General features: G+C 46.0%; 1 protein-coding gene across 2 annotated transcripts in view; it reads left to right on the plus strand.

Annotated features, from left to right (window-relative positions):
• The window catches only part of LOC106659980 (protein Shroom), a 96,579-nt gene that overhangs the window by 45,242 nt on the left and 26,528 nt on the right, over positions 1-24,809 (plus strand). Inside the window, exons 2-6 of one of the 2 annotated variants that reach the window (XM_023459907.1) lie at positions 21,022-21,282; positions 21,374-21,749; positions 21,851-22,042; positions 22,502-22,668; positions 23,657-24,373. In XM_023459907.1, the coding sequence (XP_023315675.1) occupies positions 21,059-21,282; positions 21,374-21,749; positions 21,851-22,042; positions 22,502-22,668; positions 23,657-24,373 (1,676 nt within the window). In that variant the 5' untranslated portion in view covers positions 21,022-21,058. The remainder of the gene's footprint in view (positions 1-21,021; positions 21,283-21,373; positions 21,750-21,850; positions 22,043-22,501; positions 22,669-23,656; positions 24,374-24,809) is intronic. The other variant, XM_023459908.1, reaches the window with a different exon arrangement.

A 24,809-nucleotide genomic window follows, 5' to 3' on the forward strand; every position in this document is an offset into this window, starting at 1 on the left:
CTGCACGTAGTAGTAGTAGTACGTGTATATGCATCGGCGCGGTGTAAGTGCAGTCGCGTCGTCGTCGTGCTTTTTTTTTAAGCTAGGCCGCGCGACGGAATAACACGCGCGGGAAAACGCTGTTCGCGAGTCGGAGACTGCAGGTTGACGTGCGCGCGAGCTTCTCTTTATACATACATACATACATACGTGGAGAGTCTACGATTTATGGCGGGGCAAACGCGCTGCTGTTAATTTTCTCGAATGAGCCTTTGCAGTCATCATCCATACGTATAGCCGCTGCTGCACATCTACAGCACACGCACATGCGAGCTCGCGAAGATTCTCGTTTCCTTTCCTTTTTTTTTACTTCCCCCCTCGATCTTTTTTTCGACCTTATAGCTCGCTCGCTACGCAACATATACGCACACACACGCACGCATACACGCGTGCATATATAGATCTAGGAAAGTTAATTGAATGTTGGTAAAACTGCAGCGAGGCGCGTAAAGGGTGAGTTGCGGTATTTTACTCGTTTTTACGCGTTTACGCCGGCGAAGAAGCGTACATGCCACTATACTATCGTGCGGTGTTGCCCGGCTGCTATATAACCTACGCTCGACTCGCGATCATGAACGCTAAAAGAGGCTAAATCGTTTTTGCGAATGATTATGATGTACCTCGCCGCAATCTAGCTTTTCACTCGAGCGCGCGAGAGTACGTGATGAAGTTCAACGTGTGTTCTTGCTTTTTTTTTATCTTTCAAAAAAAAAACAACAAACGAGTATATTATACGAGATGGCGTGGCCGATATTTTAATGAAAAATAAAATCATCTTGGACTTTTATTGCATCGCATGATGGTTGTTTACGCGTACCGTATTTCATCGCGTCGAGAGTTGTTATTTTTGTTTTTTTTTTATTGCCGCGCAGTGAAATAAATCGGTACAAAAGCTACGATGCTTTGAGAGCCGTAAAAACGAGGTAATGCAAGCCCTGGACGCGTCCGAGAGATTCGCCTGAGTCCAAATTGATACACGATGGTTCCCGATGGTCCGAATTTCGTCATCTCTCGAGTACCACGCATTGCGGGGCTTACGTAAATAAAGTAGCTAATGAAAACATTAAAGGCGAGTATTGTACAGAGAAAACATTGGCCCGCGCCCACATTAGCTCGTACATAAAGTTATATTGTGTATAGCACGCGTCGAAGTGGCAATAAAGCGCGTATACATGTAACGCTTTCACTCCTATAGCTCATCTCAATTGAAAAACTGACCGAAAGCTCGATGCACGCGCGAGAGCAGACTAAATTTTACGACTGTAGTATAGGCGTTGAAGATATCTGTCGAATTTCCTACGAGGGAAATCGGCTCGAGATCGGTTGAACAAAATCTCGAGAAAAATTTCCGCGCCTATCGATGTTTTTCGTAGTTTTTGCTGCTGCTGCCACAGCAACTTCGAAAAACCATAAATCTTCGTTAATCTTATTAATTGGATACATGAATGTATTCATTTAACATACATCGTCGTCTGTAATAATTGATTTGGTGCTCCGAAGCCAGAACCGATTGCAGCCGACGCGTCGACACAACACTGATCGTGCAAGCTGCGCCAGAATTTATGATCTCTCGGTGAAAACTCAATTAATTATCGCTACATACACTCGAGTTCTCGAAAGCTACGCGAGAGCTTCGAACTCAAAACTACCCACGATCTTCTTGAATGTTTTTCATTTCTCAGCATGTAGTGCTCTGCTCGATACACGTACAGTACTATAATAGCACGCGCGTCTGTGCGCCTTGAGGATTTTTCCGTCTCTCGCGGCGCGCGCATTCGCATGTATCGGCAAATTTTGAAGGCTCCGACGCTCGCGTACAGTTACAACAAATAATGCTTATGTAGCAGCCATTGGGAGAATGCACATTTCGCGTGACTTGTCAAAACAAACCGTTAGCGAACCTAGCGCGTGTACTTATGTGTGTGTACGCGAGTACAGCATCTATAAATACAAAGTAAGGCTCGTTCTATTTAATAGTTTCAATTTGTTTCACCTAATGTCATTTCGACTACTGCATATGTATGCCGTATACGCCAGCAGCGACGCGGCAAAAAAATTCATCCTGCACGCGCGCGTGTGTGTGTGTCTCTATTTTCACGTCGACACGTATGCATGTGCTGGACGCGCGGACGATCGGTATATAATACACAGACTCGCGTGCAGTCGATCGATGCATATATATTCGAACTCGCTCTCAACTGCCTCTGCGAACTGCGTGGCCTATAGGATGGCATGTATATTTATAAAATCCCCCGCAAGCCGAAATGTCAACCGCGCTGAAATGGCCGCGGCGGCCGCATGAAAATTGTCAAACGACCTCGAGTCGCGCATTGCATACATATACGGCGGCCTCGTCGAAGACGAAAAATTCAACAATCCCGTTGGCCGCAGCAGCAGCAGCAGCAGCTTAGATCGGACCCGAGTGCAGAGCGAAATGCGGAAAAAAGTAAAAGTGGGTTATGCCGGAAGAGCACGAGTTTCGCATTAAAGTCGCGTACGCGCGGGCTTTCCGGATAAGAGGGTCGTCGTTGACGTCGTCTTTGCCGCGCGTAGTCCGCTCGCTTGGAAGCCGGGCATCCCTTTATAAAAGGCAGCTGCAAAAGTGGAAAGAGGAGTTGGCGGAGGGGGAGAAGGACGACGCATTCTTGGCGGTTCCGCGTTCCCTCGGCGACATATCGAGAACGCGCGCCAAAGACGACTAGCCGTCTTATATACATGTAGGGTACACACATATACTGTAAATATAAAGTAAAGTACACAGCAGAGCGAGAGAAGATAGAGCCTCGCGCGCGCGCCGCTTTTAAAGGAAAATTTTTAGACGCGGCTCGTCTCGGGTGCGGCGATTAGTTTAGCTCATCGGCTTTTACTGTTAGATTTAAGACAGAAAAGAGATTGAACGTGTGGGTGCAAGGGAGAGAGAAAGATTCTACGTGTACATCTAGCTTTATATATATGTGTACGCGTTCGTCCAGCTATTGGGAATGAGATTGGAATGTGTTTCAAATGTGCGCGCATTCGATATAGCAATTGCACGTGTGTGTATGTGAGCCTTACAGCCGGGGACCGTTAGTATTGTTCCTCCTTGGGCCGCTGCTGCTGCCGCTGCTCTTGTATATAAGTAGGATCGATGGAGAAATTATTATTCGCAGACGCAGAGTAGTGGTGCTACATGCACGCGGCGGCGGCGGCGGCGGGGCTCGTCTCGCGCTCGCAGGCCTACAAGTCGCGTCCCTTATATAGTATATGCATTTGCTACGGTCATTGCGTCGCTCGCGTTCGATGCCGACTGCAGTACGTCTGTGCCTTGTGTATGTATTTGTGTGGGATACATTCGCTTATATCGAGACTCGGATCGAGCCGAGCGATAATTGATTTTTCCCTCAAGATTAAGCATTTCCATTATTGCGGCTATAATGTAGCGTGCATGCATGTAGTTAATGTGCTCCTCTCTCGCGCGCGCGCGCGTGGGCACCGCACGGATATTTCGCTAAATGTAAATGGCCTGTATCGTGCGCAGGCCGCGCTGCCAGAGCTTGAGGCAAGCAAAGCGCAGCTATGGCATTCCGATCCTCGGCTGGAACACGGAGAAACGCCGCTAGAAAACAAACACACACAGCACGCAGACCATTAGGACGAAGAAGAATAACTTAATCTATAGGTCTCTATATAAGCAGCAGTAGCAGCAAAAGACTGTGCGCGTGCGAGCGCGATCGCGAGCTAAATAATTAACGGCCCCTAATAATGCGCTCGGCTTCATTGACACACATTACATATAGCTACAATACGGGCCGCGCGCACGAAACAAAGACTTATATATGTAGCTGCTGCAGCGCCAGGCGAGGAACTAATTGCTCGCCAACGTAATACCTCGCCGATTTATATATTATATGTGTTCCGTATACCGACGTTTAACAGTCGCTGTTAATTAAAATCAACGGCTGGGATATATAAGTATCCGCTCGGCTTGCTGCCGCTGATAACGGCCGAATAACAGCTAAATTGAATTATGCCGACGCGAGACTCTCCCGATCCCGATCCTTATATATACTTTTTGGCTCTGCTAAGGAAGTTGCAAGATAAATAGTCGTCGCTCTCTCTCTCTCTCTCCCCCGAGTCCAATCGCGCCAGGTGAGATGATAATTAATAGTCGGAGCAGTAGTGCTGCTGCTCTACTGTTGTCGGAGAGCTCTTGTATATTATTATTATCATGCAGCGTGCAGAGACAAAAATCGGAAAATTTCACAATACTCAAAGTCGCGGGCTCGCGCGCGCCGTTTGATTTATCGATGCTATACGGCGAGAGGTGTATACGCACGGGGTGTTGCACGCGCCCCGCGCTCGGTAATGACTCCCGTAGAAAGAGCTGTTTACAGGTCGCGCGTGCGCGCGCCACGCGGTATATAAATTGCTTTGTGCCGGCCTGAGAATTAGGCGATCGCGCCGCAACGATCTAAATATTCATTGTAACCGAAAAAAAATGGCCCCCGTTTGTTCGCGAGTAACAAATGTGTTACTTTGATTTATTATTACGCGCTCGCGCAGAAGGAAAATCGCGCGCGCGCGAGCTGATTGAATTTCCAAGAGAAACTTTGGATGTGCCGTGTATACGCGCGTATTGTATTTATATGCAGTGTTCCAATTTTGCGTGCGGCGCGGCGCAAACGGGCAGGATATTTGTCGTCGCGCGCGTAGTTCAACAATCGTGCATCGGAGGAAGAGGCGAAAATACTTTTCGAATATGCAAAAGTCCTTTCTCGTAAGCGGAGCAATTTATCTTCGTATAAACGAGGATAATCCGGAAGAAAGGCCAAATTCGACTCGACGAGAGATTTTTAAGTCGCTCGACGAGACAAGAGTAAATTTATTTTATTTCCACTTTGATGAATTAAAAGTATGAAAAACGCGTTTGTGCGCTTATACGTCCAAGCGGCAACAGGACATCCTTACCACGACCGGGGCCTACATCTTGAGCCGCGATAAATAATAAAAGCTCGTGCCTAATACCTATCCACAGCTCTCGATTTCGCTGGTACCGCTGCTGCTGCTTGCTCCAATTCGAAAATGCGGTGAAAATTGGATTATACGTGTGTGGTTTTTATATAAATTTTTCGACAAAAGATCGGAGAAAGGTGCGGGCGCGCGCACGTGTATGATGCCAACTCGTTAAAACGTCCACGAGGCCGCTTTTGTTACAAGGCAATTTTTCGGATCTCCAAATCTCCTCGATTCAATTGCTGCGCGCCGCGGTAGCTATAACGGCTTGGCATCGTTTTTACGATATTTTTCGTACTTGGAGTATTAACGCGGTTTTTTCGCGTTGTTAATCCGATATCACTGATAAAAGAAAACAAAAAGTCGCTGAGAAAGAGAGAAAGAATAAGAGGCAACGCAAGCTTGAACCTAACGGCACCGCCAGCGAGTCCTGATATCGAAGCAAAGAACTATTAATCACGAATATGAAACGCAGCGGTTCGCTGTGCAACGGCAGCCGCAGCAGCAGCTACAGATAAAAGGGGACCTGCGAGCGAGCATAGATCACGCTTTGACACACGAGTTGAAAGTTCGTTAATGGCGTAAGGTGGCACACGTACGGTATACGATCAGAAGTAGCCATTAGTGGACAATCGATAAGTTTCTTCGCTGGATGTAATTAAAATAACGTTTAGAAGCTCGAGGGCCAACACGATTCAACGCGCAGCTCATTCCATTTGCTTCCATATATCTAAGACGTCAAGGAATCGCCATAAAGCTCCGACAGTCGGAAGAATAACGTATCAATCGATCGTTCATTCGCTGGACGGGGCACGATGGGCTCGAGGCGACGTTTAATATACACAAAAGCTCATCTCTCAAGCAATTGCTTATTGCGTGAAAAATGGTGTGCATATATTAATTGCCCGGAGCTAACACGCGAGCATAGATCGAGGCATGACACGATCGCGCCGCATCAAAATCGCAACGCGGCTCGAGTTCACCGCGCTGCTGTATTATAATGCGAAACTGGCGTAACATCGATTGAAATTAACGAGCAATTATGCATGCGCGCGGCGAGCTGGAGCCGCAGTCTCGCGACCTGGTTCACGCCCGCGAGATTTCGACGCGCGCGCCAGCTGTGTGCGAATGTGCCGTTACGGAACACCCCGCATACGACGACCTGTGCGATAGCGCCCTGAGTGCCTCTGCACGTGTGTGTAGAATATGTATACGCGCCCATTAGCTTCTATATGTACGTCGTCTGTGTGTGCATGTCACGATCTCTGTATATAAGCGGATTCGAGCCGAGACCGAAATAGATTCTCCACACGTGAACCTTGAGCTTTTGTTTATTCATTTATTTTCCCTTAGTATAAATGCTCGATATTTATGGCTAGTTTTTGACCATGCTTCACATGGCGCTACAACAACCAAACTTTTGCGTCATGAGAAAGGCTTTGACTTATAAAATTACAGTTTACTTTGCCACTTGCGTATTTTACAGATAATCGTACTCACCATCTAGTGGTCAAGGCTTAAAATGATACTATCGTATTGAAAGAGGCGGATGTATTTTAAAACATTTTACATGGCCATTCATTGGTAATTTGGCTGTTATTAATGTAGAGCATTTCTACCTGAATTTGCGACCCTTAAAAAATCCCACATATAATATAGATGATTCATTCTGGCAAGCCAAAAAATCTCTTAACCCCGGCGTTAACCGTCACATACACATACGGTGTCGAGTGTCACTTTCACTGCGCCATACGCGAAATCGCCATAATGTAGCCGAGTCGCAGTGCTCTCTATATGGGTTGAAAATCATGCGGGCTTTACTCTCGAGTTTCGCATAGAAAATATATCGCAAAATAGCATTGCATACGTGTACGTCTGAGCTATGATAGCAAGCCCAAACAATCAAGCTTCTTAAGTTACACCATGATTCTCGAGCCCTTTATGTATATTATACGCGCAGGCTATCTATAAAGGCGGTCCAGGACGAAAATGTTGCTGCAAGCATTGTGCATACGGCTGCGCCGTATATGCCATCGTCGCTAACTAATTATGCAAGGGATATGATATTATGCACGCTTCATTTCCGCGTGCTGCAACCTCGAAACTTGAATCTGGCTCCGCTCGAGCGCGAGACGCCCACTCTTCTGTACTTACGTATGTGTGTGCACAAGAGTCAGCGTCGTGGACGACTGCACCTAATTCGAGCGAAAAATCGTCTACACGTGTATAGCGGCTGGAAAAAAAAGGAAAAAGAAAAGAGGGAGAAAAAATGTTGACTCGTGCGAGCCGTACGTGTGCATAAGTATTATACGGTCTCCGAGAGAGCGAGACTTCCTAGTTGCGGTGGCGGTGTCGACGACGACGACGACGGCGAGACAGTAACAATAAAGCTGCTGCAAGCTAGACTATGTGTGTGCGCCCCGTGCGACCGCACGTATATGCGTTGACGCTCGTGTAATGTTGACGATGATCGCGCAGCACACTGCTCTCTGTGCTATAGCGAAACAGGGAGAGAGAGAGAAAGAAAAGAGGACTCCCGTTATTCATGCTGCTGCTGCTGCTGCTGCGGGATTGTGCACCTCCTTTTTCCAAGCGAGCTCTGTGCACAGCTTCAAGAGTCGCAGAGAGAGAGAGAAAGAGAGAGATGCGCTTTCAGGATCCTGCGAAGAGATTGGAACAATGCGACACGACTGCCGAGAGCTGCTGCCGTTGATTGCTGATAAATTTATGGGTCTCGAGCGTTCCAAAGATATGCAGAAAAAAAAGTAGTAGTAGCTGGTTCGGTAGCGGCAACGACTATACCATATAATAGCGCGCGTATTATATACCGCACTGCACATACGCAGCCCGTGTGTGTATGAATGAAATTAGCGGCCGCGACTGATTGATGGCTTTTTCGATATACGTTACAGCGCCATTCGGTATATTAGCAGTTACGCACCGCGGCTGACTATAATACGCGAACGAGCCGAGGACGTATTTAAGGGGCTCCCCGTGTGTAAGGACGCGGCGGCAGCAAAATCATCCGATGATCCGGTGAGAAAAGCTCGACAACCGTACCTTGCGCGCTGCGCACACATTATATATAGACGAACGTGTGTACATGTGCACGAGTATATGGTATACAGCGGGCGAAACACGGTAATTGCCACGTACTGTATACAGTCGCGCGCGAGCAGCGATCTGCACCGCATCGCGAGATGCGCTTATTATGTACTCACTTACTGCAGGCGTGACAGCGATAAGCTCGGGCTAACAGCAGCAGCAGCTTCTTTTGCCGCGCGCAGCGTATAGATCTCGAGCTCGGCCGGGCACTTATGCCTCTGCGTATATATCACACACACATACATACTCACTCACACACACGTGCGCAGCTCGGACAACTGCGCGACGACTGTACTCCGTTATTATTATCGGCGCGCGCGCGCGAGAGCGAGGGATAGCTAGAGCGCGCATAGCTGCTGTTGCGCGCGCGCGCGTCTATGTTTAATGCATTTCGCGCGGGCCGACAACCGCGTATTGTCCCTACATACGTATACCATACCTTCCCCGTTTTCCCGCTTGTATACGTTGCTGGTTTCATAATATATATACGTATTATAAATTATAAAATATATAAATGGGGTGAATTTACAGTTGTGGATATCGCGTGGAGATGAACCGAGGATTTTCGACCGACTTATCGAGCTCTCTAGGCCGGGCTACGCCGGACTTTTTCTTTTCAATCGAGCTTTTTTCCAAATCCACGCGCGCCTTATCTCCGCCCAATCGATGCGCTAAATTGCATCAACAAAAGAGCCCCGCACTCGCTCGCGTATGCATCGCATGCACTCGACTCGTATACGTACGCGCTCGGCACCACGAAGCACAATGTGATCTAGCAATAAATCCGCGCATACATTACGATATGCTCGCATACCTCTATTATTATACGTTGGGATTACTTCTTGACTATATGAAGAGGTTTAAAAAACGGGAGACAAAGCAATTACGGTATCGAATTTATATAAGAAACAGATGGAGATAATCCACTCGCTTGATATCCCATTTCGCTTCTCCACCTTCTTTCTCATTGCTTGATCTCTCTGTCTCTCTCTCCTTCTCTCCTGCGTCTTTGTGCATTATTATTACTATTATTGTTTATATTGTACGAATTTGATCGCAGCTCAACGTAAAACTTTCATCGATGCGACCCAACCCTGCGGTGCGAAAGCACAAATATACGATATATACGGTTAAAAAAAACCTTAAATTTAATGCAAATCTTAAGTCGGATCAGATATTCATATAACCATCAGACAATCATACATCATTACTTTGAACTATATTATTTTTAATTCAGAAATGAACAAAAATTCTGTTCTTGAGTTTAAACAATTTGATTGAAAATTAAAGTTTTAATACTGAATTATATTGTCGGGAATTACTAAAAAATGCATGCAAATTCAATTGTAATTAAAACCAGCCTCTACCGCTAGATGGCGAAACCTGCAAACGGTAAAGTAAAAATAATTGTATAAGTTAAAGCTCGTTCATGGAAAATTTTAACAAATCTCATTTTGTTATTTTGATGCGACAGCTAAGGTTTAGATATGGTCGATAATGAAAACTTCAAAAATAATTATTAATGTAAGCTTAAAGGTTTTGAGGGAAAAAGTATGACGATGGATTATTGAACTCAAATTCCTCGTTTCGCTTATCTCACCAATGAACTTCTATGAGCAGCTTGGATATGCCTACGGCTTTTCCTCTCGCCCGTATACTCGCTATACGGTACCGGGTGACACGCGTCTTTGGAAAATTGCCCATTACGCGCATCGATATTTGCGCGCGTAATCTGGGACACGAGTTTTGCGTCTATATAATACGCACGTGTGCGAACGAATCTGACCTATACGCAGCATTTGGAACGATTGTTGGGAGCTTCAATCTTTTTCACGAGAGTAAAAGACAGAGAGAGGTAGACAATGGAACAAAACGGGCGCGCGTCTCCGCATTAAGGAGCCTGCCTGCAAATGTCATCGGGCCAATTGTTTCTTGCTAACAAGGTACGCTTCCCGCGTGAAATATACTGTCTAAGTATAAGCATGTACACACGTGATTACATGTATTTTGGCACACTTATTCCAGCTACGAATAACTACGTATTTAGCTACGTATATTGCGTGAGTAAGACCCTTGGCAAATGCTAAAGATCGTAAAAGCTAACTTTATTTTTCATTATATCGAAAGCTTTTATGAACTCCGATTACCGAGCAAGCTCAAGCTTTTCACAGTCTCACCACAGATCGCATTAGTCTCATTATCTCGAGGCTCGAAAGCCGATCGGATGTATATTTTTTCCAGACGCGGCTTATATGCAATCGTGGGCAGGAATATTTTCGGAGCGACTCGTAGTCGTAGTCGTCGTCGTCGTCGTGGCAAAATCTGCAGTCGGATTATGCATGCGCGTGGCATATGGAAATATGCCTTGGCACAGACACACGTACACGGCGCGCAGCTTCTGTATAACGTGCTGCGCTGCAGTCGTCTAGTTTCCTTGTCTTCTCGTCTTGTCTTCGGTCTATGCTCGACTCGCGCGCAAATATTATGGGCAGCATACATTACTATACTATTGGAAGTGTATGCATGTATATAGGAAACTGCACTCCGACACGTGGGTGTAAAAAAGCAATTCGAAATGGACTGCGGAGCCAGACCCTATGCTACGAGGTTTTCCGTGGCGCTCTTTCCAACGACGACGACGACGACGACGGATTTGCTCGCTCGAGGATTTATGACGCTTGATGTTAAATGGATCGTCGCGGGTTTGTTTCGCCGCTTCTCTCTCTCAACTGCACGAGAGCGCCAAGCCATTCGCGAGATTTACTCTCGAAAGTGTGTCTATAAAGCCTTGGTTCTAGCAGCCTATATGTATGTGCTCCTTGTTTGCATCGCTCGCGCCAGAGCGTACAAATTACTCTTTATGTCTAAAGCGCGGGAATCACATGCCTTCGCGAGTCGAGCCTTGTTCGCGCGAGAGCTTTTGTGTGCTATATACGCGAATTTTGACTTTTTGATGAATATGCCCACCTTTATATGATGAATAGAGAGTTCGGGGAGGCCCACGTAGCAGCGGTAGTAGTAGTAGCTCATGCTCGACCAGCCTCTCTCTTTTCTTCTAAATTTTCCCTGGCTCGAATGCGAAGGTATATCATACAGCACGTGGCTTTGTAGCTGCTGCCGCAGCCGCCGCCGCTGTTGTGCTAGTGGCGCGTTGCACATAATGAGATTTAATGAGGGCGAAAACTGTCAGGAGGAAAATCAATTACACATCAGCGCGTTACGTATGTGTATGTGTGTATTATGATTTGCGTTCGCATAAAAGATATAGAGTTACGCAAATGGGCTAATACACGCGGCTCGGCTCGCACAAACTGCTCGCTAGCTCCTGCAAGGAAGAGAAATCTGCGGAGCGCTCCGCCGTACATATAAGCGAGAGTATGGACGAAAATCATATTTTGATCACAATTATGCACGAGTGCTCGTGCTGTTATGCATTATATCCTGATCGATAGATCGACGTTGGCTGTATAATACAAAGGCGTCGATATGTATACCGATCATTTGGACAAATCGATCGTTGCAGCTATCTCAGGCTTAATTGCCGATTTTTCGCGTACGGCATGCAGTAGGGACACACGGCCGGGAACGGGACTCTAATTTTCAATCGCTCGTTGATTTACGGTGTATACACGTGATCGCGCGCGCGCACGCCAATGTCTGTATGCGTCTGTGTCTGTGTGTGTGTGTGTGTGTGTGTGGGTATCGAACGGTGCAAGAGTGCACCTGAGGCCATCGGCCCGTTTACAACGACGCGCAGACGACGTCGTGTAATCGTTGAAAAGGCGACATACACACACACATACACACAGACTCGCATTACTCCCGCTACATTTTTTGCACTTTTCTGCCACTGGGCCCGAGCCTGATGCATATTCATGCGAGCGAGCGAGCGCAACAAAAAAAAAAGCCCCGGGCTTTTATCGAACGAACCGGTCGTCGATCCGCAGTCCTTGGAAAAGTTCACCGCGAGACACATTTCGTGAAAAATTCGATCGAAATGCGCGTCGTCGTTCGAGAGCTTATGTCGCATCGATGGGCGCAGCGATCGAGATGCACTCGCTTTCTGAAAAATGATGTAGAATACGAAGTCGCGATCGCACGAGCTGTTTACATAATTATGCGCGCTGCACGCGTGGACGTGTGCCAGTATACGGCGTAATTGTCGAGGGCGGCTTTGTTTTCAAGTCCAGAGAGCTCGATGCCTCGATCGATCGCGCGGTATATCAAACCTGTGAATTTACTTTCTTTGTTATTTGCCATTCAGTCGAATCGATCACAGGCTGCGGCCGACGTCTTTTGCGGAAGAATATCTTCGAGATTAATGGATGTATCGGATACGTATTCATTAACTTCCTGCTCTATTGCGTAAGGCTGTTCTTTTTCTCGAGCTCGCGCGGGAGTATATATTAACGGGAGGAGAAAAAAAGGAGAAAAGAAAAAAGTTGGAGTCGGTACTCGCGCAGTGACGTACGGCAATGATCTCTAACGATATACGCTTATAAGCGATCGGCTGGATCGTTGCCATGAATCTATCTTCTAGAGGCGCGCGCGCGCGTTAATCATTATTTTCGTGTGCTTTTACGTATGGAGGCCGCGCGCGCATATACGCCGCTTACGTAAATTCGCAATATAATTCGTGTATATTACACACAAGCCTCTCATGCATTATATATGTGAATTATTTTCTCAAAGAAGCTGCCGCTGCTGCTGCTCTTTGTGTATAATATACGGGGACAAAAAACGTCCCACACCGGAGAAATTATTAGCTTAATGTACATTTACGTAATGATTCTTAAGTATATTTATGTGTACATAGAGATTAAACCATCTCGCGCGAGCGGCCGATGCTGCATGCGCACGAACACACACACGCGTAATTTTTATTTTGCTTTATATGCCGTGTGGACGACGACGACGACGAGCTTGCGTGTAAATTGAAATCTTAAATTTATAATCGAATCGCGATCGTGCGCGCCTTTATATTCTTCTCTCGAAATTATATATGTGCTGCACCACCGCCAAAGAACACAACAACACACTGCACACACATACGTGCTTGCTCGAAATTTCAACACAAATATGAATTACGAACTGTGCACTCGACGAGGTATAATATATATCGGCTTATATGTGTTATATACGCACTCTCAGAGTCATGTAGGAGCCGCGAAATAATATTTTCATCCGCGAGGCCTCGGCAATTCATCCGATTATTATTTTAATACAAATATATTTTACCGCCGCGAACCCGGCACCAATTGGCCGACCTCCATATTATGCACAAATATAATACGTAACGACAATTATTATTATCGACGCGTCGTGGGCTGGCCCGTGTGTGTGTGCGCGCGTCTGTTTGCAGTCGTACCATAATGGGTGGGATCGCAGACGGTCTGCCACAGCGCGAGAAACCTCGAACCTCTTGCGCTTATACACCGTGCACATTGAGTTGCGAACGTGTCGCGCGCGCGAGCAGCGCAACACACTTTCTCCATTTCTTCTCATGACTTTTTAGATGATGATGAGCTCGGCACACTGCTGTGTTATAAGTGCAACCCCCATACATACACCTCTCAGTAATAAAGTTCGTGTGTGTGTGCGAGTACAATATGGTATACGGCCGTATACCTGTATCTTGCTGCTATACATTAATTGGCGCGCGCCCGTTTCTCTCTCTTTCTCTGAAGTATATGCCATCTGATCGGGCCGTGAGATAGAGGACAATAAAACATGCGATTAATTCAAAACTTGTATCACATATATTATGTAGCATTTATATCTATAGATTGCAGCAGCAAGCTCCGCGCGAATTCGCGATCAGACGGCACATACATATACCTACATGCGCGCACAGAGACGCGCGAAAAGATCAAACGATGAAAGTATATTACAAGTGCACATAGCGCGCGAGGATGAGTCAGGCAAAAAATGGCCGCGCACCGTGGAGATTGCTAGAAAGGCACACACGTACACACACCAACATCTGTAATATACTTTTCGTCGCGATTTTCGAGTGCAAAGAAAACGTATTATACCTGCATGTACGTAGGTAGATATAGTCGAGGCGATGCGCTCCGCTTAAAAAGTCTCGCTTCAAGGCTCTTCCTCTCGTGCATAAAGCTCGCTCCTCGCGTATACACACATAGATCCGCGTAGTGTAAGCGCAGTCATGAGGTATCATTGGTTTCTCGCCAGCAGACATTCAAATAAAAAAAAAAGAAAGAAAAAAAAAGTAGCTTGAACAATTCAACAAGCGTTTCAGCACCTATACCTTGGCGCGTACCATATCCTTGCGCACTTATATATGTACGTATAGCTGCACCGCTGCTGCTGTTGCTGCCTGGTGCTTGCTTCAAGGCGCGAGTAAAATTTACGATCCTTTTGCTTTTTGATGCTCGACTCTGCTGCTCCAAGTCTCTAAGATCATCGCCAATTTCTAAATGTTAATGCGGCCCGGCTGCAACTGCTGTGTAGATCTTTTAGAGAGCGTTTCGCGATAGCGCAGCACGCGGTACAAGTAAGCGCGGGCGCGAGAAATTATGACATTTTTTACTCGTGAGCTCGATATGCTCGACGATTATACGTAAACACACACACGTACATACACGTACGCGTACGCCTTGACTTTCCGCTGCAAGTACGCTATATATATAAAATACGTAACGTCTCTCGAGGTTTGATTTTCTGCAAACTGCACAGAAATTCGTTGGCGATCTCGCGCGCGCACAAACATACACACGTGAATCGGCGCTGTGCAGTGGGCGTGTACGTACATGTGTGTTTGTCTGTGTATACTTGTGCGAGTATATAAAGTACGATCGCGAGGCGTATATAACGTATATTATATCCTCGAGGCGGCAGCTGTGCTCGAGCTCGCTCTTGCGCCGCGCGGCCAGTCAATGAACTCCGCGAGCTCGTTGCGCGTTTTTTATCGAGCTCCCGGCGCTAATTGCCCGATGCGCGTATATTATATGGTGATGCAATCTTTTTCTCTTCTGCCTTGGCTCTCTGCGCGCTCACTGGCTTTTTGCAGCTCGTACATAATACGTAGAATTTTTCTCTCGGAATTCGCCAGAGAACGAGCAACGAAGCCGAGCAAGCAAGAGAGCGAACGAGAAAGAGAGAGAGAGAGACGTGGCTCAAATCGTTCGGTAAATGTTTTCGTAGCCTTGCCAGCTAAACGAACTTATAATTATTATAGTTCAAACACGACGCGACGACGACGACGACTGCACGAGAAATACGCGAGTTGTATATATCCACAATGCGTCAAGCTTCGAGCGTCGACTAAATATTGGCATTTTAAATTTAGCCGAGACAGAACCTTATAAAGATTAGTTACAGTACCGGCAATCATTCAGTGATCGGAAAGATTTATACTTGACTCCGTGCGGCAGGTAAATTTATTTATATACGAATGACAATTGGAACAATACGCGGCGTCGGCGGCGGCGGCGTGACACAAAACATAAAAAGTGGAGCAAATTTAGGCGTGCGCTCGTGAATCGTGTGATACGCGATATGATATACCCACAAAAACAATAAATAAGCCTCGAGTCATCGTCGCGACTTATAAGTTGACTTTTATACGGATCATTGCGATCGTAATCATGCCGCGAGTGACCCGCAGGGAGAACACGATTTGACATGGCGAGCTTCGAACACGAATTGCACCTATTTTTTCTTCATCGCGCTGCAAGATTTGTACTTGCTTCATCTGTATCGAGTTTGATTGTATTAATGCGATCACTGCTTTGGATGGTCGAATTTTTCTCGTCGTTAATCCTTACGCTACAATTCACCACTAATCAGTACCGAAACAATAGACAACTTTTAATAATCACCATAACTTAACTGTACGTATACAAACACACAAGCGGATATAAGGCGCTGGACACGATCTCGTAAAATCTTCGCGCTGAGTCTCTAATCACAATAATTAACACAGCTTGCCCTGCGTTATAAGCTCGACTCAACAATCAGCGCTCTTACATGCACAGTCTCGGGCAAAAACACGGCGCGATCGAGGGTTCGCGAACTCTCAATATAATACATTATATTGGTGATCAGCGCGCCATAGGCAGAGCAAAAAGCCCCGCGCGTATACACACCGGCGCAAAAAAAGTTCACAACATCTAAATCGTGAACCAGCCATTTGGAATAGACTAGGCCATTATGTATGTTTAGAGGTGCACTATGCACCGCCGAGAAGCTGCCGCTGCTGGTCGCACACATGTACGCGGGGCGCCTTTTCTATCTGTATATATATACTGCAGCGGCGAACGTGATTCTTTGGGGCCATATATATAGCTATGTGTATATACACAGTATGTTTAGGTGCTGCGCGGCGCAGAGCTATATTAATGAGATCGCGATGATCGTGAAAAAGAATTTTTATTCGAGCTCCGAGCGTACAGCAAGTATAGCCGTACCTGTATGTATGTGCTTGCATACAAAGGCTACTTTATTTCCGCGCCGTAAACGTGTGTATGTGTGTTCGTGTGTATCTATGTATAAAACGTATAATGTTTCAGCTATTTTCCCTATATTTTTGCCGCCGCCTCCATCGTCGCCGTGTATATAATATACGGAATAAATGCGCAAAAGTATTATGTATGTGGGTAAACGTGTGGGTCTTGCGGAGTATATAATATGCGCCCGAGTCGTGTTACGCGATATCTTATTGGTCTATTATGAAGCCGATCGTCATGGGGATAGCACGTGCAAGTGTGTGTTTACGGAAAAGATGCCATTATAATACGTGTGTGTAGGTGCGCGCTCGCGTTCGCGCTTTTTTCACCTTCTTTTCGCCGCACAGAAGCAGTGGCGATTCCTTCTTAATTGTTCCGAGTTGTATTTATAATTAAGTCTGCATATGAAGCTTTATCTGATTGTGATCGCGCGCCCATCTACCCGTGTATTATAAGCGAGCTCTCCTCGGGGTTCGTTACAAGAGTCTATGGCTCGTTTCGCGCTGATACCTGCATGGAGACTCGCGCGCGAGCATTACGTCGATCTGGAAAGTCTCTCTCGAATTATTTAGCGCTTTTAAACTGCGAGCTACTCGGAGGAGGAGGTAATAAAAAGGATAAAAAAAAAGAGAAAAGTATTGTTATTTATTGTGATTGCCGATTCTCGACTCGAGTTTGATTAATAAAGCCAGTAAAGCTGCGCGATACACATACGTAAGCGGGCGTACAATACGTACGAGGAAGCCGCGCAGCGGAATTATTTACTGGCCTTAGTTAAGTCTCGGAGAAAAATAGCTCGTCCGTTTAATGCGTAATGGATTTAGTGGCTTAATTAATCTTCCCGTGATTGCCGTCATAATAACAAAATCAGCGTTTTTGATGTGCCTCGATAAAAGTCGCGCTCTCGTATACGCAGCACCGCTGCTGTGCACTGCAAGCTGCGCTCGCGTACACGCGCGTGCCCCGTGTGCAACGTTTTCTTACACACGCGCTCGCACAATATATATATATATATACGTACGACCGTCGTATACTCGTTGGCACAATGTTTCTCTCAAAATTAAACGCGTGTACGTATGTACGTATGCGCGGGATCTTTACTGCCGCGTCATAAAAATGCCGAGCTCTTCCTCTCTCGGCTCCGAGACTCGCGTGCAGCTGTTCGGCTCCAAGATTCGAATGCTTCCGAACTCTTTCATCGTAAGGTTGTTTTGTCTAGATGCTATTTCAAAATTTAATAAAAAGAATATTATGTGGTAAATATTAGTGTGGTAAATTACAATAGATGTCGCTTGAAATTCCTGCAAGCATTATTTTCATGATTACTAAATAAACCCAGAAGTTAAGCTCATACACACATTCTAACTTTTTTTATATAAACCACAGTTTAATGAAAATCTACATTTTCAACATAACATTAACATCATTGAGCTCTAAAAATGTGAAAAAATTTGCAGAATAGGCCTTTGCATCTAAAAATAGCTCATTTTGGCTATTTTAGCCTTTCGGCACTGTGCGCAAGGTTCAAATCAGAGTTTTTGGGTTGGGAGATCCTGAGGTCTCAAAATCTTCAGAAAAGTATCCTTTATTGGCTGAGTTTTGTGGAAATTTGATTAGAGTTATAAAAAATTTTGTATGCCAACAGATGTGAAAAAAGCAAGAAATAAAAAAAAGTTATCAATGTTTTCGAGCACATATTGAATAATAGAACTGATATGAAGGTCTAAATCCAAATTCCACAAAACTCAGACCATAAAAGATACTTTTCTGAAGATTTTGATACTCCCACCTGAATAACTCTGATCTGAACCTTGTGCACAGTGCCGAAAGGCTAAAATAGCTAAAATGAGCTATTTTTAGATGCAAAGACATATCCTGCAACTTTTTTCACATTTTTTAGGGCTTAAAAATGTCAATTTTATGTTAAAAATGTAGATTGACATTAAACTGTGATTTATATCACAAAAATGACCAAGAGAAATAAATTGGTGTATGACTCCCCTTAATCATTAATATCTGGTCTTCGTTTTGCCGCCTGACTTGTTCCAAAACTTTAAAGACCCTTGAGGAATGTAAATGAAATAATCCCACAGTTGCGGCATCTCAAGGGTTGAAATAAATATTATCAATGAAAATCGATATCCTCGTGCCGATCTCTGATCATCGCGCTCGCTGCTGGATAGATATTTTCGTTCATATGTGTACGCATCGGTGTAGCCTAATTATTCTCGCTCAGCAGCAGAGAAAGAGAGAGAGAGAGAGAGAGAGAGAGAGAGATATGTACCGTTGCGCAATTGATCGCACGCGCCCGGTCGACGCATACATGCACCGCAGCTACCTTACACTACCGACGTCATTGCCTCGAGGGCATCCATCTAGTAGTATCCTCGCGCGTTTATTGCGCTACCATGTAAGTGTGTGTGCGTGCGTGTGTACTCAAATACGCATGATACTTACACGCGTGTCCGCGCGAATTCTCGCTACAGATCGCGCCGGGCCGATGTAAATATTTTGAAAATCTCGTTCAGTTTTGCAATCTGCGTCCTATTTCGTAACATTTTCATCTTGCGCAGGATGAAAAAGTTACGCTGCTGATTTTTTTGCCTTCGCAGCGATATTTTATAATATTATTTACTGCGGTTTCTACTCGAGCTCGGGTCTTATAGGCGGATCGCAAAGTACACAAACGCACGAGCATATATTTATACACGCTATAATTCGCATATTATGTCCTTCACGGTTGTCTTGCAGAACGCTCTCGAGTGTACTCTACAGGCATTTTGAAAATATCTAAGCGTAGTATTTGCTCGGCCGTATACGCTCGCAGTAGTATAAGTAGTGGCGGTAGTAGTACGACCACGACGACAAAAAGTCAACACACGAGCTTTCAGAAACAAAAAAAAAAGGGTAAAAAAAAGAGAAGGCATCACATATTATGACAGCTCATCATCCGCGAATCTCATGTCAGCGCACGTTTATAATACATCACGTTTCGCGCGCGTGATCACCGTCAAAAGGAACGCGTATAGTAGACGAGTGTAATAATCTTTTTAGCCAAATCATCATCCTGCCTCAGCCGAGAGAGAGAGAGAGAGAGACTCTCTGCGCCTGGCTCTCTATATGGCTGCGGTCGTATGTGCAGCATCAGTGCTGTTGCTGCCGTTGCTGCTGGTGTGATGCACGAAGCGATAATATACACATACGTGTGGGGTCATTCCACCCACGCAGCGCAGCAGCCTAGTGGCGCACACGAGCCAACGGATGCCAAATCGTCCCGCGAGTAAGCAGCAGCGGCGGCAACGCGAGAGTTTCCGCATAGCTAAGAGACCGGTATTCGCGCGACTCACCGGGTTCGTATACCGATAGAGGATGGTGGCAACGAGAACGAGGGAGAGATTCGTCGTTTCGATTGTTTTTTTCTTCTCTCTTTTTCTCTCCGCACCATTGCGATGATATCGAGCGAAAAGCCCCCGCACACCGCAGCGCGCGCAAGCATGTGAGCCGCGGAGTCGAGAATTACACGCGGTCGCCTCGAGTAATATCCTGCATCGATCATCGATCCTGATGCACGCAAGACTCCGATACGCGAGCTTGAACAAAAACAAAAAAAGAACAACACGCAGCCGTCTCAATTTCTCATTCGTTTGTTCGTAATAATATATAAATATATATACGCACGAAGAGAGGCACGCATCAGCAGCAGCATCAAATCCCGAAGAGAAGAAGCCCCTTTCGATCGGTCCTCGCGATTTACCGTACGAAACGGAACCAGTCCTCTCTTATATATACTTACGCACGTAGAATCTGCAGCAGCAGCCGCGACGGCGTCACACTGGACCATCGTTCTCCCTCAATCTTTCTCCTTTTTCTTTTGTTGTCGAAAGAAATTCGGTCACGATCCATCTCTGTCTTTCACCGGACCGCCTGACTCTGGCGCGCGCTCGCACGCGGTATCATTACAAAAGCTCTCTGCACATTTACAACATGGAATTTGCGTGTCGTATATATCGTGCTGCGTGCGCTTACACTTATACGTATATACGTAGACGACGACGACGACGACTCGACGCGCGAGGCCAAGCGCCGTAATGCGCGATTCGTCGTTGATAATTAATTGCGATGGAGAATCTGGGTTATCTCGAGCTCTCTGATGCTACGTGCATGCAGCGAGTGTGTGTATGTGTCACACCCGCGACAAATAAATGATCCTCCTCTTATTCTCGGCGCGCAGCCACGCTTGCTTGCTCGCGCGAGAAAATTTTTCATCCTCGATGAGCTGTATATTTCGCGTTACACATTTTACGACCTACATAATAATAATGTACGCTGTGCATGTCGTACACACGCTTATACACAGCGCTCGCCATGTGAATCGAATTCAGCTAACGAAGCTTTTCTTTATGTGTTCGTGCAGGTGCTTCCCGGATGGCGCCAAGGTGCTCGACGCCAATATGACGACAGAACTGCAGCCACCTGGTTATCGTGGTCAGCAGCAGCAACAGCAACAACCCGACGAGCAGCAGCAAATTTTAGCGGTCAGCTCGACGACCAGCGCCAATAACAAGCACTATCATCGCCAGCAGCAGTTGGCCTACAATAACGGCGTCAACGACAATTACGAGGATCGGCCGTTTAACGTGAAAAAAAACGCGCCTGGTTACAAAAATGATAGCGGGTGAGGTCGCAGGATTTTAATTTTTCTTCTTTTTGTTATACATTTTACGATAATTCGATGTACTTGACAGCTCGATTTTCGGTACTTTCAGGTACAGCGAGAGCTTGGGTTTCGAGAGTTTCAGTGTACCAATCAGCGAACGAGACGCGACATCACCACCGCCAATTCCTCCGGTGCGCGACTTATCGAGCCTCAAGCCAACTCACGACAAGTATCCCTCTTGGCCGGCCAACGCTTGTTATCCCAGCAACGGCTGCGGCCCCGAGGAGCAGCAGCAGCATCCAGTACAGCAGCAACAGCAGCAGCAACAGGTAGCAGTGGCGCAAGAACAGATTCCGGTGTCGCCGACCGCTGGTCCTCCACTTCAATCTACGAAAAATTGGACCGAACAGACGAATTATCCGAAAGAGAAGCAACAGCAACAGAGAACCGCGACCAAGAGGCCGAACTCGAGTTACACGCAACAGGTGGGTTTATCGCGCGATTCTCTTGCATTACGTCCGATCGACTTGTCCTCGAGTCGAAAATTCGTTTGTACATATGTCTGTAATTGTCTCTCGCACTAAAGTTGAAAACGGTCGTGGAGCGTTGCGAGAAGAGCCACGCCGGCGGTTCAAGGCCCAGTCAAGGCGGTAACGCCACCAAGCTGCCAGCGATGAGGCTGCCGGCGCCTATCGAGTCGTCCAAGACGACGACGGCCCTCAGGCCGGCCGATATCGAGGCTTACGCGACGAGTTACCAGGATCCGCAGCTCATTCAGGTTGGGGCTTATAGAGCTTTTCCTCCTCCCTAGAGCTCCACGCATAGTCTATAGCATTTATAGATCGACGCACGTAGTACAGCAGTGGATGTGCAGCGGCGCCTACACTCACGCACGCAACTCACTAGCTGCTCTGCTGCTGCTGCCGCGACTAATGCATTCAGATTTATTCATTGGCTTTTGATTTATGATGCGGCGTCGTTGCCTACGTATATATTATATAGACACCATTGCCATTATATTCGCAAGCTTGTACGATCGTGTGCGTTCACGCTTTTAGTCCAAAAATCATATCTTTGGAGAAAATTGCATGCTGGCACGCTGTAGCTTCGACGGATATACTCATACATATTATAAACGTTGTGCACGCGAACTCCGGATAGATTTCGCACGCGGGTATACATTCGGGTCGTAAGACTATACTAAAACTAACGTATTTTCCTTGCCTGTCGTTTGCAGGTCCCGCTCTACGGAGAGACCGATTTGATGGCCGCCGACCCGTCCAGCATGGACGACTACACGACGGTGCAGCACTCGCAGCAGGCGAGCTATGCCCAATCCGAGGGATATCACAGTTACGTGTCCAGCGTCGATTCGACCACGACGACGACTCCCTTCTTGGACAGGTAAGCTTTTATTACTTCAATTGTAAATAGTGAATTGTGCAGCTAAACGCCCAGAAATATTCCAAGCAGTAAGGCTCAACATTTTATGGCTAGTTTTTGGTCAACGAAAAAGTTTCTTGGATATAAAGACATGACAGTCAAATTCAGTTCTATGTAACATTTTTATTTTGAACACTGACTTATACAATTCTTTTTACTTTGCCACTTCCAGATTTACTAATATTCGTACTCGCCATCTAGCGGTGGATACTGAAATTATTATTATCATGTTCCAAGTGGTTAAAAGCTGGTTAAAATTTTTTTGAAAGAACAAAATTGTCTTTTGAATGCCAATGTAATGGCATTTGAAATGCGCTTAAATTTTCTTAGATCATTTTTAAAGAAAAAACAAGCCGATTGATGGTTATGTATTTTAAAACATTTTAAATAGTCATTTTTGGGTAATTTTTCGGTCTTTTAAGCCATTATTAATGTGCATTTCTATTAGAGTAGTTAAGGCTGCAAATAAAATCCCCATGGTACGAAAAAATGTATTATAAAAAGATAACTTCAATATTTTTCCACAAAATCATCGAATGTTCGAATGAGTATCCATTTTTTATATAAAATGATTAGTTCGTTCAATGTCTTCATTATCTATATTACACAAATGTAGTTTTTTTGAATGATATAAACGCAACACTTTATGTAACAGTGACGTAAACAGTTGTACAAAAACACAGATACAGATCAAGTAACTAAATGTGACACGAAATAAATATACTCTGAAGCTTCAAAAGTAATTTTTTGTAGTCGTTTGCGTACACGTGATATTGAGTATAAGTATGGTTGTGTAAGTTCTTTGTGAACATGATTTTTGTGCGTTATCAGTTAACTGGAATGATAATCTACACAAGCTTTAATGACTGCAGGCGAAAATTAATACATAAACTTCTTTGTAGCGTCAAAGTGATGAAACGACTACCTAGTAAAAATATTAATTTTGCAGGTTGCGGAGAGATAGCGAAGCCGTTCAGCGACCAACTATTGGCGGGTGGGAGGAGAGCTCATCGTCTCGGGAAGGCCGAGATAGCGTGGTGACCACGTCCTCGGGCAGCGCGTCGAGCTCGGAAACTCTCAAATGGCACGGTTCCATGTCGGACGTAAGCGTCTCCTCGGGAATGCCGGCGTCGACGATTTCCCGATCGTCGAACATGACCCATCCGTCGGAGCGCTGGACCAGCGCCGGCTCCATGACCGATTTGAGCAGCATCAACGGCAGCAGCACGTCAGCCTCCAAGAGCGGCGACGACCATCACCAGCACTCTGCTCATCAGCATCGAAATCATCTGATACCGCCGCAGTGGCTGAACCCGACCAGCTGGAATCAGGCGGTTTCCAAGAGCTATCACTCGGTCGCCGATCCGAGATTGATGGGCGACGACGACGCGAGCGTGCAAGATTGGGATCAGCCGCCTACCGTGCACAGCTCCTTGTCGGATATTCGGCAGGACACGCAGGGTGGCCAGCCCTCGTCGCCGCAGACTCCTACGTCGCCGTCGACGTCGAGTGCCGCGAGCAAACAGCTCATAGCTCACAGTTCGAGGGTCCAGACGCCACAGAGACATCACTCCGAGAGCGTACTGTACTTGGACCGAGAAAGAAATCAGAGAAAGCTATATCCCGTGAGCACGACGAAATTGGACGAGAAGGAAAATATAACGAGGTTTGTCTTGTATAATTACTCTCAACCGGCGACGACAACGACAACGACGACTGCGATTTTCTCTCCCCGGCACAGTGCAGCTCCACGGAAAAACATTTGCAATTTTTCCGTTTACTTGGAACTCTTCTTGTATTAGCATTATATAGCATACAGATTTCACTTGTTTTTATTTGACCGAGTGTGTAAGTGTGTGTATAAGTACTTATAAATACCGAACAAGCCATATGTATCATTATCCTATTGGCTGTTTTGCGCGCGGCCTGCCGATCTTTATCTCGACGCAGTTACATATGCGACATGTGTATGTGTATGGAACGAGAAACTTTAGAGAAATAACTTCGTTACTCGTTTCTTGCAATGCAGGAACACGTATATAAGTGCATTGGAGGGAGCGATCACGCAAAGCTGTGTCTGTGCCGCGCTCGCGCATAAACGA

Source organism: Trichogramma pretiosum, unplaced genomic scaffold (assembly GCF_000599845.2).
Source record: "Trichogramma pretiosum strain Unisexual culture from Peru unplaced genomic scaffold, Tpre_2.0 scaffold80, whole genome shotgun sequence".
Classification (NCBI taxonomy): domain Eukaryota; kingdom Metazoa; phylum Arthropoda; class Insecta; order Hymenoptera; family Trichogrammatidae; genus Trichogramma; species Trichogramma pretiosum.